The 23,554-nt window shown below is 40.0% G+C and overlaps 1 protein-coding gene across 1 annotated transcript in view; it reads left to right on the plus strand.

Annotated features, from left to right (window-relative positions):
• The window catches only part of LOC111147239 (dynein axonemal heavy chain 11), a 320,049-nt gene that overhangs the window by 108,604 nt on the left and 187,891 nt on the right, over nucleotides 1-23,554 (plus strand). The window contains exons 31-34 of the mRNA XM_022503160.1: nucleotides 16,226-16,357; nucleotides 18,110-18,270; nucleotides 22,082-22,238; nucleotides 22,356-22,501. Of these exons, the coding sequence (XP_022358868.1) occupies nucleotides 16,226-16,357; nucleotides 18,110-18,270; nucleotides 22,082-22,238; nucleotides 22,356-22,501 (596 nt within the window). The remainder of the gene's footprint in view (nucleotides 1-16,225; nucleotides 16,358-18,109; nucleotides 18,271-22,081; nucleotides 22,239-22,355; nucleotides 22,502-23,554) is intronic.

The following is a 23,554-nucleotide window of genomic DNA, read 5'->3' on the forward strand; positions in this document are numbered from 1 at the left end:
AAGATTTAGAAAAAGAAAGTACAGATTGAGAAAGAAAAAAGGGAAAATAATTTTTAGAAAACACCCATAGCCCTATAGCTTTTCTTCCCACAGGTGACCATTGATGACATTTTGGCATATAGATGTCAAAAATTTTCCTCTTTTTTTGTAAATGTGTAGACACATTAGTCTGTCTGTCTCTAAATATATGTCATTGTGTAGCTATTGACATAAACGTGTACTTGTGCTGTTATCTGTCGATGTATCTAAATATACATAGAAAAAATATTTCTTTATATTTAATACATTTTGTTACTTTTTTTCACTCAATGTTATCTACCATTTTTCTTGCTATAAATATATATCAAGTTGACAAATAGAGTGATCGAATATGGGTATGCCAGAATTTATTTCCTCCCTTCTCTAGGTTTGCTCTGATCATCTGAGGGCTCGTCCAGCCCTTTTGTAGGTTCTGTAGGTCCAGCAGCGAAGTTCTTGATTTCACGGTGCTTATGTTCTGGTCAACTGTTACTAGATCTTACCTCTTCCTCACAAGGACTGTGGAAATTCTTATTCTGATCTCCACTTCCTATTTTACATGCTGCTGTTTAATGTTCTTTTTTTTTTTTTTTTTTTAAGATTTTGTGTATTTACTTTTAGAGAGAAAGTGTCTACAGGGGGAGGGGTGGAGGCAGAGAATCTCAAGCAGACTCTGTGCTGAGCGTGGAGCTCAATTTGGGGCTCGATCTCACCACCCTGAGATCACGACCTGAGTGAAACCAAGAGTGAAACACTTAACTGACTGAGCCACCCAGGCATCCCTAATTTAATTGTTTTTAAATCAGCCATTAATTGGGTTATTTAAATCTTCGATGTACTAACATATTAAGCTATGACTTTGCTTATTTTTTTTTTACTCCATTTCTTATTTTAAAATCCAATTCCGTTCTTCCTGTAGTGTATCTTTTAGTGATTTGTGCAGTGATGATAATGTCCTACTTATGGAGGACATTTTCTGATCCCTTGTCTTTTGACTTCCTTCTTGACAGTTAAGGCCTAAAATTCTAAGTTGAGAATAATTTTTTTTCAGAACTTTAAAAAATATTCTGTTACCTTATGGCCCTCATTGTTGCTATAAACTTTTGGGTCATATTATTTTTCCTTCATGTTAATTGCAGGAACATTTGGTCTTTGGTCTTTGGCTGCTTTTATGATTTTTTTGTTTCTGTGATTGTGATGTTTTCTTCTAATGTATCTACCTGTACATTTTTTTCCTCCTGCTATTAAAATTTAACCTGCTTAGGACTCTGAGAACTTCTTGAATCTTTGGTTACATGTCTGTCTTCAATTTTGGAAAATTCCCCTCCATTTTTTCTTTAATTGATGCCTTTCTTCCATTTGCTCTAATTTCTTCATTTAGAATTTTATCTGCTATATGTTGAACCTTCTCATGCTCTCTGTCTTTCAACCTCTATCTCATATTTTCAAACTCTCCATTTTTTGGTGCTGTAATTTAGGTAGTTTTTTGAATAGTTTATTTATTATTGAATAATCTCTACACCCAACATGGGGCTCGAATGCACAACCCTAAGATCTAGATTTGCATGTTCTACTGACTGAGCCAGCCAGGTGCCCCTTACTTGACTTGTTGAATACGTTTTCCACGTCACTAACTTGTTTTTCATAGAGGATAGTGATTAAGAAAGAAGTATCGAGATTCATATTATATAGGTTCAGATGTTAACTCTACCATTGGTTTATTAGCTGTGCTGCCTTGGGCAACTTATTTAATAATTTTGTGCTTTGGTGTTAAAATCTGTAAAGCAGTAATATTAATAGTACCTGTATTATAATATTGTTAGGACTAAATTAGTTAATATATTTAAAACACGATTTTAGAGTGCTTGACCCAGGGATGCCTGGGTGACTCAGTTGGTTAAGTGGCCAACTCTTGATTTTGTGTTAGTCATTGTTGCTGTCACCAAAATGACATAACATTGGTGTCTAATGTGATGCATAATTAATTTATTCCCCCCCATAATTTATCGTAAAATTTTAATACAGACAACGAAATCGAATTGTACAATGATGTGCAAACCTAACACCAGGATTCTACGATTAACATTTTATTTTCTTTATCACATTATCTGTGCTTTATCCCCGGTTCTATAGTTCCCTCAGTCCACCTGATATTTACAACTCATTGCAGATGAGTTGTAATTGCAGATGCCAGTAATCTTTACCTGTAAATATTTCAGTATAAATACTAATTTCATCAGTTTTGATTATTGTATCTCTAATTTCCCAAAGTTCTTTCTGGTTCTTGAAAAATCAGTTTATGTTGACTTACCTATCTCTCTTTATGATGACTCATCTCTTCATTATGGTTTTTATTTTTTATCTCAATTCTTTGAAAGAGATATTTTTTTCTTTAAAGATTTTATTTATTTGACAGAGATCACAAGTAGGCAGAGAGGCAGGCAGAGAGAGAGGGGGAAGCAGGCTCCCCGCTGAGCAGAGAGCCTGATGCGGAGCTCGATCCCAAGACCCTGAGATCGTGACCTGAGCCCAAGGCAGAGACTTAACCCGCTGAGCCACCCAGGTGCCCCGAAAGAGACATTTTTAATAATCTCATCTAGACTGTTCTAATGCTAGTTCTTTTAAGGCTGGTTCTTCTGTTAAACTGAATCTGGTTTTTTGTGTATTCATTTTTAAATTTGAACTAGGTGTGTGTTCTCTGTAGGCATTCTGTGTGCCCTGGAGAAAGTGTGCATGCCTGTAGTGTGTTTCTCTTCTTTGCTTCTTCTAGGTCTCCACAGGTTTTGTGGATGCTGGATTAATTTTGTGGTTGATAACTCAGTTGAGGATTTCCAGATCACGTGGCATGGGCTTAAGGTTTTGTTATCTCTGAAAGGACTTTTTTTTCCCTCTCCAAGGGCTTTCATCTTGCCTCTCTGAGCAGGTGGGTAGAATTTTTCTAGAGCTCTGTATTAGGCTGTGTAAGACTCAGAGAATCTCAGCTACATATCAGCATCTCAGTTCCAACTCACGGGCTTGCTCAGGGAGTGCGAGAGGCAGGAGACAGAAATGTTGTGTTTCCGTGTGGCAGTTTGAATCTCAGTCTCCAGATGTTTGAATCTGTCCCCAAATCCTATGTTAGGTTGTCATGACATTTGCTACTGTTCTGGCTTGGAGGTACACTGCTGGCATCAGGGACTATCACACACTCCCTCCCACCTTCTCCTCCTCCTCCTATCCCCTCTCTCCTTCCACCTCTCTCGTTTTTGCTATGGACTTTGCACATGGGTATATTTTTGCTTTGTGTGTGTTTTAATGAAGGAGTTGCCCATTTGGCTTAATCTAGTACATTGCAGAATGTCGTTTATTACTACTGCTTAATATTGGTGATTAGGTTGGTTTTTGATTTTTGGCTATCATTAATAGTACTGCAGCAAACAGCCGTGTATATACATACATACAGATTGTGCATATTTTTCTTTATTTTTTTCAGGATAAACTTCCAGAAGTAAGATTGCTAGGTCAACGAGTGTACCTCTTTTAAGACTTGTGGAACATTGTGGAAATTTATCTTCCCATTCTCAGTATATGAGATGTATCCACTCTCTCCCCTGTTGGCAACAATGGATTGTTTTTATTCTTACAGCTAAAGTTCTTCATATTCTAAGAGCTTCCACATATTCCACTAATTAACAGAATTTAGGGGGTTTTTTTTCTCCCTTAAAGTTTTCCATTCTGTTCAAGAGTTATGTAATGCTTCCTTTTCATGTTGGATGAGAAGCAGACAACGAGGAAGGTTTATGAAGAAGGCATTTATCTGCTTAATTATGAAACACTTTTAGCACAAATTGAAATGTTTGACAGACCACCCAACAGATGCCTTCAGTACAGTGTTTCAATTTTGTAACTGATACTAATATGCATATTAGAGAATCTAACATTTGAATACTGTTGAAGCCTCAGTGTGGTTCATGAGAAGTGTGTGCATCTAAGTTGAAACCCCTTTAGTGTGCTCTCTTCAAAAATGGATGTAACCATCTGCTGGAATTTGTTTTTAATTAAAATTACTCACGCTAATACCGTGAGCAGTTTTTAAAGTGAAACGTTAGTCCTTTAAAATCGCTCCATTTTAAACTGAGATCAGAGTTGGCTATAATTGATGATCTACCTGCCTAAGTAATTATTTTAAATTCTTTGTTTCCTTTTATGTGAGATAATGTTGGGATTAAAGGCAAAGATACTGCATTTTGGATGTATATTCCTACTACCAATCTAATAAATTCAATCATTCAGATTTGAGGGATCTTTGGCAAAAGTACTTTGTTCTGGAGGCTTGGGATCTGGTAAGAAGGATTTTCTACTCTTTCTTTACTTTTAATCTGTGTGAAAATCATCAAAAAAGAGATGGGAACGTTTTGGACTTGAAAAGCTTAGTTGCTACTGTGCTGGGACATGACCCAGAGCACTCTCAGTAACTCAAGATAAGCAATATAAAATCATGCATCATCCCTCCCCAGGATGAAGAAATACATATAAGAAAGAGACTCTAATTTTGCTTCTTAGGGCCAGTGTTTGGCCTCACTTTTAGTCATTGAGAGATTCTTTCAAAACCAGTTGGATCCAATGTTGATAGTATTCCTTATCCCAACTTTATTGCATGAGTAGGAAAGCCTATGAAGCCTGAAGCTACCCAGTGTATACTGAACACACAAGTTATTCTTCTTGCCTCTCTAGAAAAGCATGATCTGATAACCTCTTTTTTTGTAATGTAGCAGGAACCCATATGAGTGGAGCACATACTCTTTACCTCCCCTCTCATCTATTAAAAGAAAAATTTCCATAATTTACCAATTTAGCAGACTTTTACTGAGTGATTCATGAATCAGGCATCATCTAGTCTAACAGAGGCACCAAAATGCTGATAAAGCAAGGGATTTTTATAGTCCAAGTGAGCAGGCACAAGGAAATTATACTGGGCATCTGCTGATTGGTTAAATCAGGTTTCCCTTCCTTAAATGGAGCAAAGGGACATCTTGGAGCTGCGGCAGGTCTCTTGTATGGAGCAGGAGGGTGCTGGCTGCTTGCCCTAGGCCTGCCTTTCTGGGGAGGCTGAGCCTAGAAATTAAGTTCTGGTTTGCTGACCCAGGACGAGGCCTGAGTGACTTCATCTTGGGTTTCGTCTGGTTACTTTCACGCAGCCAGAATTTTACTGAATAACCAGCAAGCCATAAAAAAAAAATCGTATCCTATCTGGATACACTAAACCAGTTACTTTGAGGAATGCCTAGAAGTGGACAGCAGATGAGATTGGTTATTGAGAGCGGAGAAAACCTGAGGTGAAACAAGAGACTATTATAACAGGAAGCCTGTTTGATCCAATGAAGTTGTAACTTGTCATTGGAAATGACAAACTCAGATTCAATAACTAAAAGATAAGTGGGGTCCAGGGCAGCGTTAAGGAGTAAGAAGAGACAGACAGTTGGAACCACTTCTGCCTTCTGTATATCCCAAGAGATTGTCAGTGGGTGTGTTTGCTCCCAGGATGAAATCCTGAGAAGTGCTTCATAAATACTGTAAGATGTCTGTCGAGGACTTTTGCTAGGACTACATCTTGACCCTAGATTTCTAGTTGGGCATCTTTTTCTTTGAAGGATGGGATAGAAATACTTTAGTTTCTTTGGGCCGTATAGTTTCTTTCACATCTGCTCATTTCTGCTGTTGCAGTAGGGAAAAAGCCATAGGCAATTTTTAAATAAAGAGCCATGGCAAGGTTCCAATAAAACTTTATTTATAAAAACAGTAGGGATCCAGATTTGATCTGGTGGCCTGTGGTTTGCCAATCCCTGTTCTAGAGAAAGCAGCAGAACAGATCCTGAGGTAACTCAAGAACTCCACAGTGACAGATGTAAGAGAAGATTTATTGCCCATATATGCCATGTGGGTCCAGTCTGAGCCATAAATCCAAGAACTGTTTCCTTAAACAGACCATAACAGCAAATTTTTTAAAAGATGTTATTTATTGGTCAGAGAGAAAGCGCCCAAGCAGGGGGAGGAGGAGGCAGGGGGAGAAGCTGACTCTTTGCTGAGTAGGGAGCCCAGGATCCAGGGATCATGGCCTGAGCCCAAGGCAGATGCTTGACTGACTGAGCCACTCAGGGATCCACATAACAACAAATTTTTGTAGTTAAGAGGAGAAAGAAAAAGAAAGTTGAGTTTGGGGAGAGAAGGAAAAAGATCACGAAAGGAACCGTAACTTCCTATGAGAAGAGATTTTCAAAAGATCATGTAATACTATGTGTGACTTAATGTTTAGCATAAAAATTTAAAATAAAATTTAAAATAAATGAATGATTTTCCATGAACATTGTTTCTGAGGTAGATTCAAAATGAGGTAGAAATTTGAGTAGACCCATAACCACAAAAATAATTGAAATGGTAATCAAGGCAGTTGAGTTGGCCAATCTCATGAATTTTCCTCTTTTTTGGTCTGGATTTTTCACTTCACACTGTTGGGTGACCATCTTCTGTGGGTCTCAAGTTTTGTACATTTTTTGAGCAGAGGAACTTAATGCCTTTGTTCTAGACTATCTTCCAAAAATGTTTATTATATAAACATGTTTATTATATAATATTATATATTATATATATAATATAATATATGATATATAATAATGTTTATTATATAAACATCTTTGGAAGATAGTCTCTCTCACGTTTCTCTCCAGGGCAAAGGGTAGATTGGCTTACTGTCCAGTATAATAAAGAAAAAAATCTCCTTCCAAGGCTAAGTTCAGACATGGTTTTGCTTTAGAAAAGATTTGGGTTCCCTAAATTCAAGATTCTTGTCCTATAACACACCTTACTACATATACAAGCATTATGTAGCTCTTTTGGGGTTATCCCTTAAAAGTCAGGCATCGGGGATTGGTGCAGATGCTGATATGTACATACTACTCAGTGCTATTGGTGTGACTAATGACCTGTCCTTTATCTGTGACCCAGAGGCTCCGTTTCTTCTGCCAGGATCCCTTAATCTGAGCTAGGCTGACTTGAGCATACAAGGAGAGTAAAATCTCATACTGTTCTCATTTCTTAACAAGTGTGTTATTGCATGTGTTAGAAGTTCATTCTTTTTTGTTGCTTAGCATTCCATTGTGTAACCATAGCACACTTTGTGTATCCATTCTGTTGACTGATATTGGGGTTTCCAATTTGAGGCTACTGTTTCTAAAGCTGCTTGAAACATTTCTTGTCCAAGTCTTTTGATAGACATAGATTTTCCTTTCTCCTGCATAAAATATCTAAAAGTGAAATTGCCAAATCATAGGGAAGGTATATGTTTACTCATTTAAAAAAACTGCCAGACAGATCTCCATTGTTACATTCCCATTAACAAGGTGACACAATTCTAGTTGCTTCATATACTGGCCAGTATTGAGTGTCATCAGCCTGTACAATTGCAGACATTCTAGTGGGTGTGACATAGTAGTAGCTCGTTGTGGTTTTAATTGGCTTATCTCTAATGTCTAGAGATGTTGAGTGACTTTTCACATGTTTATTGGCATTCGTGTATCTTTTATTGTGAAGAATCTGTTCAAAAAACTTGCCCAGTTTTTTTGTTTGTTTTTAATTGGGATGTTTGTCTTTTTATTGTTGGTTAGAGGATTTCTTTATTTGGTAGCAGTTCCTTTGAAGGAAATGAACAGACTGCTCATTTTATTAATCGTATGTTTTGTGAGTGAAATGTTTTCATTTTGATGTGTAGTGTATCAAATTTTTCTTCTTTGATAATTATTGTGTCAGGCATAAGAAATTCTTACTGTCTCAATGTCATGAAAAGATTCTCCTATTTCCTTCTAGGAGCTTTATAGTTCTGGGTTTTTCATTTAGATCTGTTATTCATACATAATTTTTTTTTTTTTTGCTTTTCTATTGTATTAACTTGGCACCTTGATCAAAGTCATATAGAGAGAGACCTATTGCCAGACTCTCCTGTTGTATTCATCTCTTTATGTATTTTCATGCAAAATCCACACTGTATTAATTATGATAGCTTTATAGTAAGCTTTGACATCAGGTTAAATATAGCCTCCAACTTAGTTCTATTTTTAAATTTTTTTCCACAATCGCTTGGGCCATTCTAGGTTCTGTTCATATCTACATAAGTTATCATACTGTTTATTTTTAGAAGCCTAATCTTTTAGCCTAATTAATTTTAACTAGGATGACATCAAATATGAATAAGAATGTTGGGAGGGTGGATATCTTAACCATGATGCATCTTATCTAAGAATATGGTGTATATCTTGACATAGGTTGTGTTTAATTTCTCTCAAAATATTTTCCTGTTGTTTTCAATGTCAGGGTCTTGCACATTTCTTGTTAGACATAATTTTAAATAGTTAACATATTTTGTTGCTTGCAAATTTGTTTCCCGATTTTTGTGGCTGGCATATAAAATAGATTTCTTAATCTTGGGACTTTGCCAAATTTGTCTTAGGACTTTGCCAAACTTTGCTTAATAGTTTTAGTAAGCGTTTTTATACTTTCAAAGGCTTGCTGTGTCCATGAACATGTCCATCTGTCAATAATGACAGTTTTACTTCTCGTCTCCCATTCTTCTTTGCCCTTTATTCCCTCTTCCTGAATTTCTCACTCAGCTAGAACCTCCAGCGCCATGTTGAATGGAAGTAGTTAGAGCAGACATGCCCACTTATTTCTAGTCTCAGGGAAGAATAATTTAAATTTTCACCATTAAGTATGATTGTTGCTTCAGATTTTTGGAGATGCCCTTTCTGAATTTGAGGGAGAGCCCTTCCGTTGCTATATACTGAGAGTTTTTAATCTTGAGGAAACATTGAACTTCTTCAAATCTGTTAAGATTTTTCATGTGTCTGCCTCTTTTATTCTGTTACTGTGGTGAATTTTTGAATGCTAAGCCAACTTTGCATTCCTGAAATAAATGCCACTTGGTTAATGATGTATTATCATTTATATATGTATATATGTATTTTTGCTGGGTTTCATTTGCAAATATTCTGTCCAGGAATTCCCTATATATGTTCACAAGGAACTTTTATCTGTAGTTTCCTTATAATATCCCCGCCAGTTTGGGCATCAGCATTATGCTCTTTAAAAGGAATTGGAAAATATTGTATTCTCATGTATTTTGTGGAAGCGTTTACGATAGAAATCACTGGAGATACCATCTGGGCCTGGAGTTTTCTTTTGGATCATTTTGTTAATTATAAATCAATTTCTTTTATATGTATATATGATGTTTTGTAGCTTTTTCTTTTTCTTTTTTTCCTTGCATCACTTATGAAAATGTGTGTTTTTCAAGGTACTTATCCATTTCATCGAAGTCAGGGCCTGGCACATTTACAGCCCTCTGGCCACATCTGGCCCAGTGCCTATGTCTTTTGCTTCAACACTGCCATAGCTACATGGAGTCATTTCACTGGGGACTTTGTAGACCTCAGTGCCTCAGATGTTGACCATCTGGACCTTTACAGGACCTTGACTTTCAGCCTTTATCTAAGATTTCAAATGTATTTACGTGAATTGGTCTTTGGTCTTTAACATTATCCTTAGCACACCTGGAGGATCTCATACCTAGTGTGGGTGGTTTGTGTTCTTGCTCTCTCACTCTCTCTCTCTCTCTCTCTGAAATCAGGCTTTCTCTGTGTTTATCCTTTTTACTTACATTTTCATAGAACTGATCTTTGACTTTGCTGATTTCTGTCTCTTGTTTGATATTTCACGGATTTCCGCTTTATCTTGATTACTTCCGACTACTTCAATTTCCTCCTCTTTTTTTTTTTTGTTAAGATTTTATTTATTTATTTGACAGACAGAGATCACAAGTAGGCAGAGAGGAAGGCAGAGAGAGAGAGGAGGAAGCAGGCTCCCTGCTGAGCAGAGAGCCTGATGCAGGGCTCGATCCCAGGGCCCTGGGATCATGACCTGAGCTGAAGGCAGCGGCTCAACCGACTGAGCCATCCAGGCGCCCCCAATTTCCTCCTCTTTTTCAGGTTTCTTAAGGTGGCAGCATACTGATTTTATACCCTTTTTCTTTTCTAATACAAGCATTTAAAGGAAACGTTATAACTTGAGGAATATCCACCAGAAACCTGCAGAGAAAATCATGCTTAATGGTGAAACTTTGGAATCCTTTCTATTAGTGTCAAGAATGAGGTAATGAGGCACACTGTTGCTGACATTCATTGCTTAGTACTGTGCTGGGTTTAGCAGTATGATTAATGGAGAAGTAGGAAATGCACAGCGGAAAGGAAGGCCATAGCACGTGCCCTGATGGTGTCAAGAGAAGGTGGGACCTGGTTTCTTTGCCACTTTGCTTTGTTCCAGCTGAAAAGAAAATCCATTGCTCCTGATACTGCTGAAGCGGAAACATGGGTGGTTTTCAAGATTCGAGATCCTTGTTGGTATTGTCCTAAAACAAAAGGAACATGACTTCCTTGTCATGTCCAGTTGGGAAGGGATAGAGGGTTCTGGTAGCTGACCCCTAAGCGCTATACTTGTTACTTTGCGGTGCTCTCGCTCAGGTCTGTAAGCTCAGATCTTAACATTTCAACAGAGGGCCCCTTCCAGCTTCTCGGCCACTGTGGCTCAGGTGTGCCTCAGTTGGGAAAGGCCTTGCCCGATGCTGGTGAAATTGCACACTTCTGCTGCAAAGATGATGATGTTCTGCATTGTCTTATTGACATAGTTCTTTAGGTTCACATATATGGTCTCTTCCTGCCACCCCATGACAGGAGCTGGGTGGGTCAGGACAGAACTGAGAATCAGCCACCACCGTGGATCAAGAACCAGCCCTTTTCTCTGACCTTGAATCTGTGATGCCCTGTGCTTGATACCTTACTTCATGATGAGCTCACCATCATCCCACCAAGCGAATGGCCCTCTTTTTGGACCTTAGACATCTCTAACATATAAACATATTATTTGTTTAAGACGTGTCTCAGACGTCTCTAACATATAAACCTCAGTGGTGGTCATGAGTCATGTGGCTCTTTTGGAAAGTGTTTCCATTTTTATCCAAACAAGAGAATTAATGGGTAGTGGATACCTAGTTATTTCCGTTAGTTGCCAGAATCATTACAGGTCAGTTCTTGCCTGGCCAGCATGATCTGGTAGTGGATAATAGGTTGTCTACTTGGGAAAGTTTTATGTTTATAAAATATGCAATAAAATCCTAGATTCAGGTCCTAAATCCTGGTTCCACTGTTTAGAACTGTGTGATCTTGAGCAGATTTTCTTATATAAAATTGGAATCATGGTGGTACCTTCCCCATAGGGTTATTGTGATGATTAACTTAGACTTACATACATATATTCTTTATGAATGCACGTACATATGGACACACACACAATGCTTATTAGATAGTAAGAGTTCATTAAATAGCAGCTCTCATTATCTATTGATGCCATCAGAGAGAACTAGATCAGCCACGACAAGCTAGTGTTCATACCTTCGCACTACCTACTGTCTTGTTCGAACACAAGCAGAGCCTCTGACTGTTGTGATCCCTTTCTCCACCTGTGCTCAGGTCTCTTCTGAAAGGGACTCTCAAGATTCCCTGGCTGCCTTTTCTCCTGTATCTTCCGAGTCTCATTTTTGCTCCTCGCTGTGCTCATTTAAACATTCCCAAGTTTCTCATTGCTTACAGACAAAACAACCGGCGATGTCACATCTCCCATTTCCTGCTCTCACCCTGTAACTTTTATTATAATGAAACTGTTTGAGCTAAATATCGACACTTGACTTTTATCTTCTCTTTCTCATTCCTCTCCACGACCCAGTTCCACCACTTGACTGAGTCTCTCTCTGTGTTGTTAGAAACGCTTCCTCCTCCTTTCATACTCTCTTCCCTTATTTCATGTCTGTTTGAAATCTTATCATCAGTGTCTTGGGCTCTTCACTTGCCTTTCCTTGCTCCTCTTTGTCCTCCTCGTCTGTTCTGGCTCTGACTTCGGTGCCTTTGTCCTCTCACCATACCGACATCCCTGCTAATCGTGTCTGCTTTTACGGCTCTTTCCTTCCTTTTGTAAGATGCTCACGATGATGACCTCCAGCTCAGACCTCTCTCCTTAAGCATGTGTCCTGGGCTTTTCCACTGGACATCTGACAGGCACCTCCAACCTAGAATGTGGGAAATCTAATCACTCTTCTCAAACCTGCTTCTCCAGTGTTCCCAAGGTCAGAAAGAAACACCCAATGTCCTTCACTCGTTGCTCACCTAGTAGCCTGTTTGACCGCTCTTTTACCCGCTGTCCAGTCAGCCACCACGTCTCTTCAGTTACCCTAAATATACCTGTTCTCATGATTTCCTCCACTGCTTTGTTAATAACCTGGTCCCAGGCACCCTTCTTCCTTACCTGGACCATGAGAGCATTCTGCTGTCAGGTCTTTCTTCTCTAGTCTGGTTTCCCCTCCAATTCATCATCACACAGGCAGAGAAATCTTTTAAAAACACATCTAATTACTCACACTTTTTAAAACTCTTCAGCAACATCTCATTGCTGTTGAAGTTCAGAGTCCTCAGTAAGCTGGCCAAGCCCTACGTGGTTGCGCCCTTCGGTCTCCGGTCTCCAGTGTCTTCGAGCATGTGGTCCACCTGGCCCCAGCCCTCTCCCGGGCGAGACGTGTGTCAGTTCCCTGACAGGGTCACCCGGCTATCTTCTGGCTGTGTGCACCGGCTGCCTCGGGTGGCTTCCACCCCGCCTCCGTAAGGGGCCATCCTCTGAGTTTTTTACGACCTAAATGATACTCATCCTGTATGTCTTAGCATAAATACCCCTTTCTCCAAAATGTCTTTCCAAGCCCTCGATGAGGCCAGGCCCTTTTTCTGTGTGTGATCATGGCACTTTCTTCTTACTCTAGCAGAAGGATTCTGCATTCTGCATTCTGCTTTGACCTGTAATCTCTGGAAACAGTCATCACATTTGCGTTACCCTATGACTGAGAGAATAAAATACTGATGCGGTGTGGTTTGTTGCTGCCCACCCTTCCTCCCTTCCTTCTTTTCTTCCTTCCTCCCTTCCTATGATGTGTGTGTAATAAGATCATACCTAAGACAGGTAAGGGCCTTGTTCCTTTAGAGCTTAGAGTCAGGTGGAGGAGGCAAGTTGTAAACAAGGAAATAAGTAAGTGAATGATAGGCTACTAGGAAGTACCATGAGGAAAATAAAATAGGAGCCTGTAGAATAATTGGGTGGGGGGTAATACAAAATGGGTTGGCCAGAGGAGGCCAATCTGAGGAGGTAATTTTGAACTAAGACATGAATGATGAGGGCAAGCCAGCCGTGTAAAGAACAGAGAGGAAATGCCTCCAGGAAGATGAAACCATTTCTCTGGCCCTGAAATAGCCACGATGGAAGAACATCAAGGCCAGTACAGGTGGAGTGATGGGAGGTAGGAAGCAGGCATCGGAGGTCTTGGAGGGCTTTGTGCTCATGAAGAGGAGTTTGGATTGTATTCGAAGGTGGGCTTCTTTCTGTCTCAGGATCTATGCTGTGCCAAAGGCGAGGTGTACAAGGAAAACAGTCCCTTGGGTTTCAAGGTGGGCAAGGCTGTTGACTTGAGGCAGACATCCATGATCCTCTCAGAACATCACATAACACTGCTTTGATCAAGGGTAAGAATGAGTGCCAACTGCATTAGAGGATATTTGTTTTTTAAAGCTGCTCAGCTGTGTTTTGTATGTCACAGGCCACAAACGTGTATGCATTGGTAGTATGACCAGATAGTGATCATGCCTAATGCTGCTGCCCCAGTGATAGACATTTTATAACTGTCTTGTTGTGAGTATGGAATTTTATTGCCTACAGGAGAGCATTGCCAGGAATGTGGAATCCTGAGATACAACATCAGATCCCCAGCATAGGAAGCTGAGCAGATGATGTTGATGAGTTATATTTTTAATTCTCTTCCTCTTGACTATAGGTCGGTGACAAGTGAATCAATAATGGAGAAATCACAGGGTGAAGGAGCCTCAGACAAGACAATGCATGCGAAAGCACTTGGAATTATAAATGTTCTTACAAGGCATAAGATACTATTACTGCCGCTATAACCCACTCTTGTTAAGCAAATGCCAGAACTGGTGTAAGATTTGAGACTGGAAAGCCTGTATATCTTGACCCAGATGAGAAAACAGCCAATGCGAAAACACCTCTTTTCTATCCAACATGTGTATGAACTTTGGTGCTAAACTTGGATGCGCATAAGCTCATAATGTACATTCATTAGTGTATGCAGCAAACACCGAGGACTTGCTGTTTGACAGCTAGCTCCTGGGGATGAAGTAGTGTCCTAGACAGACACAGATGTGCTTTCATGGAACCTAAAACCTCAGGAACACCGAATGTGGCATATGTGAAACAGTGATCACCTCTGTTGCTGTATCATGTGGCTTAATTTATGGACGCAAAGTTTTAAAAACAGATAAGGGTGTTGTATATTCTGAAGGTCTAAAGTCCATGCTTTTCATTCCTCTGAACTAACCTTCCATTGTATGTAAGTCTGTATGGAATGCCTCTTGGACAGTGGGTTTCTCCACCTCAAAGGTGATGGGACCAGTAAGAGCTCGGGCTCGGAAGGCAGACCATCTGCCTTTGAATGGCCCCTTTCCTGCTAATACGCTTGTGACTCAGTTTCCTCATCTGCAAAGTTAGGATAGTGATTGGGTTCGTGCAGATTGAATGGAGAGACACAGACAACCTGGTTAGTGCCTGGCACCTTGCGTATTCTAGTGTAATGTGAGCGGTCGTGTTATGGTTACTATGTTTCTGCCTGCCTTCCGCCCCCTTACTGGAGTTACAGCAGCTTCTCTGGGTCACCTGCCCCGAAGGCTCAGGGGAGTCTGCAGTGCTGGCCGTTCTCTGGGATGCGATAATAGTGCTGTGGGGAGCATAGTTTTGACAATAGGCCACAAAGGTTTGAGAGTCTCTGCTAATGTGTCATATTCACTCATTACCAATTCTCTCAGGAGCTAACAGTTTGCAAAGGACTGTCCTTTGCAGAGTAAAAAAAGAGAAAAGGCAGTATTGTTTTACTCTGTGTTACCCTGAAATGGCAGAATTGTGGGGTGTGGGAGGGGGAGGGCATGGGGTGGCTAAGAAGCCTTGAATAAAGCAGGCACGCTTTCAATAAATAACCATGCTAACAAAATGACCACCTATGGGAGCATCTTAAAAGCTTTCTGGCTATTAATAGTAAGAAATATTTTGTATCAGATTTAGTTTACACATACATATATGTATACATACTCAACAGTCTGAGACCGAACGCTTCACAAAACAATACATATTCTTCTGTATGCAACATTTTCTATTCCCTGTCATTCTATTTATTTCCCTTGCATTCTGTGAAAAGAGACTGGTAGTTTGGAAAAATACTGATATAAGAAATCAATGGACCTAAGAATAGGGATATGACTAAGAAAAATTAGTGCAATAGTCTATAACTATACATTGTAAATATTTTCCTGCTAACCTGGCTGCTCTACAAAAACAAAACAAAACAAAAAAACCCTAAATAATGGGGCACCTGGTTGGCTCAGTTGGTTAAACATCCAATGATTGGTTTCAGCTCTGCTCCAGCCCCACATCAGGGTCCAAGCCCAGCGAGGGTCTGCTTAAGGATTCTCTCACTCCCTCTCTCTGCCTATCTTGGTCTCTCTCTCTCTTTCTCTCTCTCTCAAATGAATAAGTAAATCCTAAAAAACAAAAGAAAAAAGAACAACAAATAACAAAAACCAAACAAAAAGACGACTTGATACTTAGTTCGTAAGGTACTTTTATGGAGGTTAGCTCAATCTGACTTTTTAAAATTTATCATTTTTTTCCATGCCAGCAAAGTTGTGGACTCATTGTCTTGAGGATGGAGAGTCAGTTCACTGCAACCCGCAAACCTTGCTGGTAGCCGCCAGCTTTGTCATTATTCGGGCCCTTGCTTGTCTTCCTGAGACTCAGCTCAAGGGGGTGTGGGTGGAAGCTATAATATTTATTGTCAATTAATTAATGAAATGGAATTAATTTAATATCATCCCTTCCTTTCTCTCCAACCCCCAGGTTGTTCGAGGGCTAGCTGAAATACATATTTGAAATGGTTTTGTAAGCTAGAGGGCTCTTCACAAATAAGAAGACTGTTGGTCTGTAAGACTCAATATTTGTAATCTTTATCTTTTTACACAATTTCTTCTAGATTTCTCAGTTGAATACCCTCATTGCACTTTTGCTGGGAGAACTCCTACCTGGAGACAGGCAGAAGATCATGACAATTTGTACCATCGATGTCCATGCCCGAGATGTGGTGGCCAAACTTATTTCTCAGAAGGCAAGTTCTTCTTAGAAATTCTATGTCTTTTTTTGTTGTTTCCTAAAAGTGGTTTTTATTATCAAGAGTACTTCTGAGGAGTACTTTTTTTTTTAATGTTGTGTATTTTTAATTAGTGAAGTTAGTTATGGTTACTAAGAGTGACTTTGATTTCAGTTAGCTGATTATCTTCATGAGAGTTAGCCCAAGTGGTATCCCACAAAGTGTCTCCAAGTCAGAAACTTCTAATACATATCATCCAAATAATTAATACAGGATAGGAAAACCTTGTGAAGTCACCATGTTCATTTCCCCATCTTCAAGCTTTTCTGCATGTTCTTGGTCCTTTGGCCTGGGATTATCACCTATGTGGCTTCCTAGCTATACTGGTCACACTTGTCTTTTCTTTTTAAGGCTAAATGACAGAGTTTAGAGAAGTCATATTCTAATCCTTTCAAGGCATTAATATCCTTCTTATCTCTTTACCGAAACTTTGTATCTCTTAAATACTGGTGATGTTTAATGGGAAAGGAGAATTTCCTCAGCTTTTTTCTAAAATATGTTCCTACTTAGAAATGTCACAAGTGTGCTTGTCTCCTAAACAATGTTGGTTATCATGCTTATCAGCTACTTTCTCCACACCCCTTTTGTTATCTCAGGGGGGTGGGGCTCTAAAGCAAGACCGGTCCTTTCTCAATTTGAATGCATGTATGTGTCTTGAGATGCTTCTTGGTGTTTTGGTAGTTCTTTTTCAATTTATTAAAATCAAATGAATTTTCATTCTCTCCAGAAGGTGCAAGCAGTGCTTTATGGTGTAAGCCATAAATGGAAAAAGCAATTCTTTATCCAAATTCTGGACCTTTAGTGAATGATGTTGTTTAATCGCTAATCCTAAACTGATCCTTGCAAAATGCCCCTTACTGTGTATTCTCATTTTGATAATGAACCATTGATAACTACTCTTTGAATATGTATGATCTTGTACCTTCTTACATATTATGTTTTATCAGTGGTGATTACTTGAAGTAGGGTAAGTTATGATTTAAAACATGTCCTTTGTACTCAAAGAGGTAAATTACGACTTTGCCTAATTTCTGATAATTTAATATGCACAAGTGTGCAGTGTTGACATTTATGTAGATGTCAGAATGTTAGTAGATAATAACTTTGGTAACTTAAATGGTCCCCGAGAAATCATAGGATCACAAATGTACAAGACTGGGATAATTTTTTCAAAATGGAAAAAGAATGGATAGGCTTGAGTAAGATAAAGAATAGCAATGAAAAAAAAAAAAAAAAACCCTGTAATTTGATTGAATGAAAAATAAAGTGGGAAATCGCTGTCCTAAAAGTAAAACTGGTTTTAGAATGGACTTTGTTGAAAGTACAGTTTGCATCTCTGACACATGGAAATTACAGGTTATGTGTTTGACTGCGGAGTGTGTTTTTCCATCTGATTTCAGTGATATGAGTATAAAGTTAGAAAAGTGATCAGATCCTCTAGGCTGATTCATAAAAGGGGGAAAAAACTTACTTGAATAAACTGATGTTGTTTTACAGGAAAAGCCTTCTTAAAATGGAGACTTTTATGACACGTATTTCTGATTAAGTACTGACCCATCTCTTTGCAATTGCAACTTGTAGGAGCAAAGAAGAGATGGCCCTTTTGTGAGAGTTTTAGAAATGTGAAACAGCAGGATTGATTTGATTAATAAAGTTTGTTGCCTCAAAATTATCAGTGTCTTGTGTGTAACAATCATGTAATGTTTTCAGGTGGTCAGTCCCCAAGCCTTTGCTTGGCTGTCTCAGCTTCGTCATCAGTGGGAGGACGTCCAGAAGCACTGTTTTGTTCATATTTGTGATGCCCAGTTCCAGTACTTCTATGAATATTTAGGAAATGGTCCTCGGCTAGTGATCACTCCTCTAACTGACAGGTAAGTGTGACAAGTTGGAGTCAGATGGGAGAAAGTGAGCCAGAAAAGTCCCCGAGTGTGGGTAAAGCTGTGTGACATGCAGCAGAACGGAGAAAGAGAAAATGCTGAACGAACTTGGAAGGTGTGAAAGCCGTGTGTAAGTGGACTAATGAAGAGACATAGTAGATCTTGACTTCAGTTAGAGATAAGGTCAAGAGGACCAAATGAGAGAAGCAGAAGTATAGGCAATATGCAATCATGGCAATATGCAAATCATGAAATCACGAGCAGATTAATATGGTGGAAGACAGGGCTCTTGATCTCCGCGTCCATTCTCTCCGATTGTCTATGGCTAACCTCTTCAGACCAGGATCTGTAGCCATTCCCTACCCCTGTGTCCCTTTATCAAAAATGTAAACATAGGAATTGCCTACGTGCAGATTCATTTTTGAAGGGATACCTACAGTGAAAGGAAGAAAAGACTGGGAACGTAGATCCGTTAAATGATTTAACAAACACTTAGGAAGCATGGTGCTGAGTACTCCTCCAGACTTAAACACACAGGGTTCCTGGTCTCACACAAAGCACGTTCTAGTTGACTGTGGCATGTGAGTGGCTGGGAATGAAGAGGAATAATAAGTAAGTTAACAAAGTTATTTTGGTAGTATATGCTATGACAAAAATAAAACAGGGTGATATGTTACAGAGTATCCTGGATGGAGAGTCTGCTATAGATTGTGCGAGTTAGGACCCAAATGATACCGAGGAAGCTATGCAGACATCCTGGGGCAGAAAGTGACAGGCAGAGACAAGTACAGAGTTGCTAAAACAGGGAGGGGTTTGGCCAATTCAAGAGGTAGATATAGAGCCAGTGTGATTCAAGTATGTCAAGGGACGGGGATACCATTATTAGGAGTTCATTGCCACTTGACTCTATATACACATGGTTGGAATGCTGTAGAAGCAAGGATATGTCACATTAGTAAGGAATTCCCTATCAGTGTTCCAGCCTCTGCTGGATTACTTGGTGTGTGTGTGTGTGGGTGTGTGTGTGTATGTGTGTGTGTGGAAGGGAAGTGCATTAATTTGTTGGCATTCTTGAAAGAAAGAACATCTCAAAATCACAGGAGTGTTCCCAATTGTGTGGTATCATCATACCATACAATTTATCTGGGAATAAAAGCGTAGACTTTCATAGACACTACAGAAAGTGTAACTTTAGATAAGTTAGTAAAGCTGGCTTGTACTGATGATCTTGGGACATCTGTGAAATTCTCCCACTACCTTTGTGATTGTTCTTGCTTATATTAATCTTGTGAGTTCATCACCAATAAATTGCAATTCTATTTTTTTTTTTTTTTTAAGATTTGAGAGAGAGCATGTGTGTGTGCATGAATGGGAGCACAAGGGGAGGGTCAGGGAGAGGGAGAAAGAGAATCCTTAGCGTATTCCCTGCAGAGGGCAAGACTAGATGCGAGGCTCCATCCCATGACCGTGGGATCGTTACCTGAGTGGAAACCAAGAGTCGGACGCTTAACCAACTGAGCCACCCAGGTGCCCCTGTAATTCTGTTTCTCCAATTCAGTTCTCTTTAACTTGTCCCTAACTGAAATTCCATGTTCCCTATCTTAATTGGTTAATTTATGCACGTTTTTCAGTGTGAGAAATTAAAACTTGGACCTTGACAAAATCACTTGAGAATCGTCCAGACTGCAAATAGTAAGAGTCTGCTGCAGATGCGCCGTGATCAGTAAAGCGGAGAAGGAAGGAAGGTCCGGGGTGTAGGAGGAAAAGGGAGGAGACACTTGAAAGGGGGCCAGTATGTGGGACCAATAGCTTATTGGCTTTTTTATCTAAACAAACAAACAAACAAACAAAAAAAATCACTGTGTGCTTTATTTGCAAGTTGAAAGGAAGCTGAATATTCCTTTAGATGGAGTGAGCAGCGCTGCAGGGGACATTCACTTTGCATGCATTTCTTTTCCATTTCACTCTTTTGGGTTGTTTACCAGTTGTTTACCTTAACGAAGCAATGCCTTTTAGACACTCTCGTTACATCTCATATAGTGTTGACCTTCCCTTTGTGTGGTAGGCGGGCTGCTTTCCTGTGTGGACAGGTTGAGAAACACAGGTCAGCAGCGTGTAACTGAGAGAGTTACCTGCGGGAGTGCCGGCGGGGACGGGTTAGGAGCGGAAGGCTAAGCTGTCACCCAGAGACCCAAAATAGAATGGCTGCCGTTACACAGACGCTGGTGTGTCCCTTGTGTCACAGTCTAGAGGCGAGCTGTTCCGCAGTATAGCCCAGCATGTGGCCGGCGTGCCAGATGTGACTTCCACCTTTGTGTCAGCCAGGGAACAAGGGTAAAGCATCTAGAAGGGGGTGCTATGGGATTTGTACATGGCATTTCAATGCATAGTATGTTGGTTGGAGCTTGGCCACTGAGCAGTTCCTGCCTGGAAGGTGGTGGGAAAGGTTGTCTGTGTCCACATGTCCAGCCAAAAGTTGAACCATGAGAAAAGATGATGTGGGGAATAGTCCACCCTATAAAAAAATACTATAATTCCTACTTTAGGGGTCGGTCTTTCCATTCTATATGCATTGAAAGTTGCAATTAAACATGTGCCGGCTGTAAAATCTAGAAACACTTTACATTTTCCTAAGGAACTGCTTCTGTTTGCATTGTACTCTGACTTTCTTCAGGCATTTGCCTTGGGCATTCTTAATAGAGCCCTACAATATACCTCGTATTACAGAGGAGAAATCGGAGGCATGTTGATGTCGAAAGACTTGTTTAAGATTAACATCTGATGGGGGCGCCTGGGTGGCTCAGTGGGTTAAAGCTTCTGCCTTTGGCTCAGGTCATGGTCCCAGGGTCCTGGGATCGAGCCCCGCATCGGGCTGTCTGCTCCGCGGGGAGCCTGCTTTCTCGGCCTGCCTCTCTGCCTATTTGTGATCTCTGTCAAATGAGTAAATGAAAATCTTTAAAAAAAAAAAAAAAAAAAAAAAAAAAAAAAAAAAAAAAAAATGATTGGCAAAATAGAACCTGGTCCCCAGTCTTCAGACCTCCATGCAAATGTCTTCTTATTAGGTCCACTATCCATACTGAGACAGAATTAATTGATGGAAACCTCGTACTGGATCCTTGCCATGTGTTCATTTTTTTCTTCTTTTTACACATATCAAATTCTGTCTTTGCATAGTTCTCCTCAGTCTGAGACCCTCTGAATCTTTCCTGCAAAAATAGGTATATTTTCATAATCTAAATGCATGTGGCAACACATGCAGAATGAATTCCTGACATACATTTTAATGTAGCAAATTGTCTTTTGTGTATTTGCTTTATACATTGAAATATGTATATATTTGCATACTCTGCATGGATATGTATTTACAAAACTCTTAATGTATTCATTAAATAGCAGTTTAATGAAGTCAATGTTTAATTCATTCAACATTGAAGATTTCTGTTTTTCTTTTATAAACAATGGTTGGGGATGTTGTCTGCCATATTAATAGTGTCTTTACCTGGACGCATCAGAAATTCAGTAGCATTGGGAATCAAGTGTTACTTGTATCAATGCATAGTTCTTAGGAAATGAGATAAAGTAGTACATGTTTTATTATTTTTAAGTAGCCTACCTAAAATTCTGTATAAAACATTATTCTGACTCTTATTATTGTTATGAACAAATCATGGGTATATCAGTATTGTGTGTTAGTACCACATTCTAGACCCTGACTTCTTAAACTAAAGAAAAAGTTAGATTGTCCCTCATGTTCTCTAAAAATCTCACATCAGACTGTAATATTTGTGTTGTCAATGATTTAAAGGTGTTACATCACTTTAACTCAGTCACTTCATTTAACCATGAGTGGAGCTCCAGCTGGCCCAGCCGGTACAGGGAAAACAGAAACCACCAAAGATCTTGGACGTGCCCTTGGCATGATGGTTTATGTATTCAACTGCTCAGAGCAAATGGACTACAAAGTGAGTGAGTTAGAAAATGCTACATTCTAACAATATTATCCCCGATTTGGAATGATGGAAACTAAGAGCTCAGAACCCTCATCTGTGAAATTCTTAATGCCTTGCTCTGTGATTTAGTCCATAGGAAATATCTATAAGGGATTGGTGCAGACAGGGGCCTGGGGCTGCTTTGATGAGTTCAATCGAATTTCTGTGGAAGTCCTGTCCGTGGTGGCCGTCCAGGTGAAACTGATACACGATGCCATCAGAAACAGGAGAAAGAGGTGAGTAGTGCATGGCTTCCTTCTGTTGTTATGGAGAGGAAGGGGAACATGAAGGAAGACAGTCAGCCTCATCTTGCCCTTTTCTTGCTGCCTCTCCCCGTCTCAGGAAATGCATTAAAGAAGAGAGACTGGCTTATTTTGAAGGATGAGTTTGAATAACCTCCCATTTTTCAATGTTTTTTTAATTGTTGACTACAACAAAAGTGTATCCATTAACACCGGGAAAAACTAATACCCTCAACAGTGCTGAATCCACTTACTGGTTCTCAGTCATGATTGGACTTGACCTTCTGGTGGCATTGGACACACCTGATCCTTCCCTTCTGCAGGGCACACTTCTCGTAGGTTCCAGGCCACCACCGTCCTCTTGGTTTTCTCCCACCCTCAGGAATGTTCCCAGGCTGATTTCTTCTCCTTTTCAAAATTGGAAAACAGGGGCTACCATATAGATGATGATGATAGCTAAATACAGAGCACTTGGACAAGTGTCTGACACCCAGTAAGCACTGTGTCAGTGTTTGCTCTTATTTTTTCTTGGTAGTATTTCCCGACCTTATTAATAGTGGATGCCACAGGCCTCAATCTTCGGGTCTCGTTCCCTTCATGATTTCACCCCATCACATTGCTTTGAGAAGCATTTGTTTGCTGCTGGCTGCCAGATGCCCAGACTTTGTTTCTCTGATACCTAGACCTCCAAAGACGGTGCTTCTAGGGGCATCTTGAGACCACCTGATGTCATGTGGGCCTGTTAGATTTAATAGATCTGAGGGTGCCTGGGTGGCTCAGTGGGTTGGGCCGCTGCCTTTGGCTCAGGTCATGATCTCAGGGTCCTGGGATCGAGTCCCGCATCGGGCTCTCTGCTCAGTGGGGAGCCTGCTTCCTCCTCTCTCTCTCTCTCTGCCTGCCTCTCCATCTACTTGTGATCTCTCTCTGTCAAATAAATAAATAAAATCTTAAAAAAAAAAATAGATCTGAAATCAGAATGCTGGTCTCTCCAGCAGCACCTGCATGCTCATTGTTCCTGCCCTGACCATTCCACCCACGCACTCTGCT

This window comes from Enhydra lutris, unplaced genomic scaffold (assembly GCF_002288905.1).
Source record: "Enhydra lutris kenyoni isolate GAN:26980312 unplaced genomic scaffold, ASM228890v2 scaffoldscaffold16, whole genome shotgun sequence".
NCBI lineage: Eukaryota > Metazoa > Chordata > Mammalia > Carnivora > Mustelidae > Enhydra > Enhydra lutris.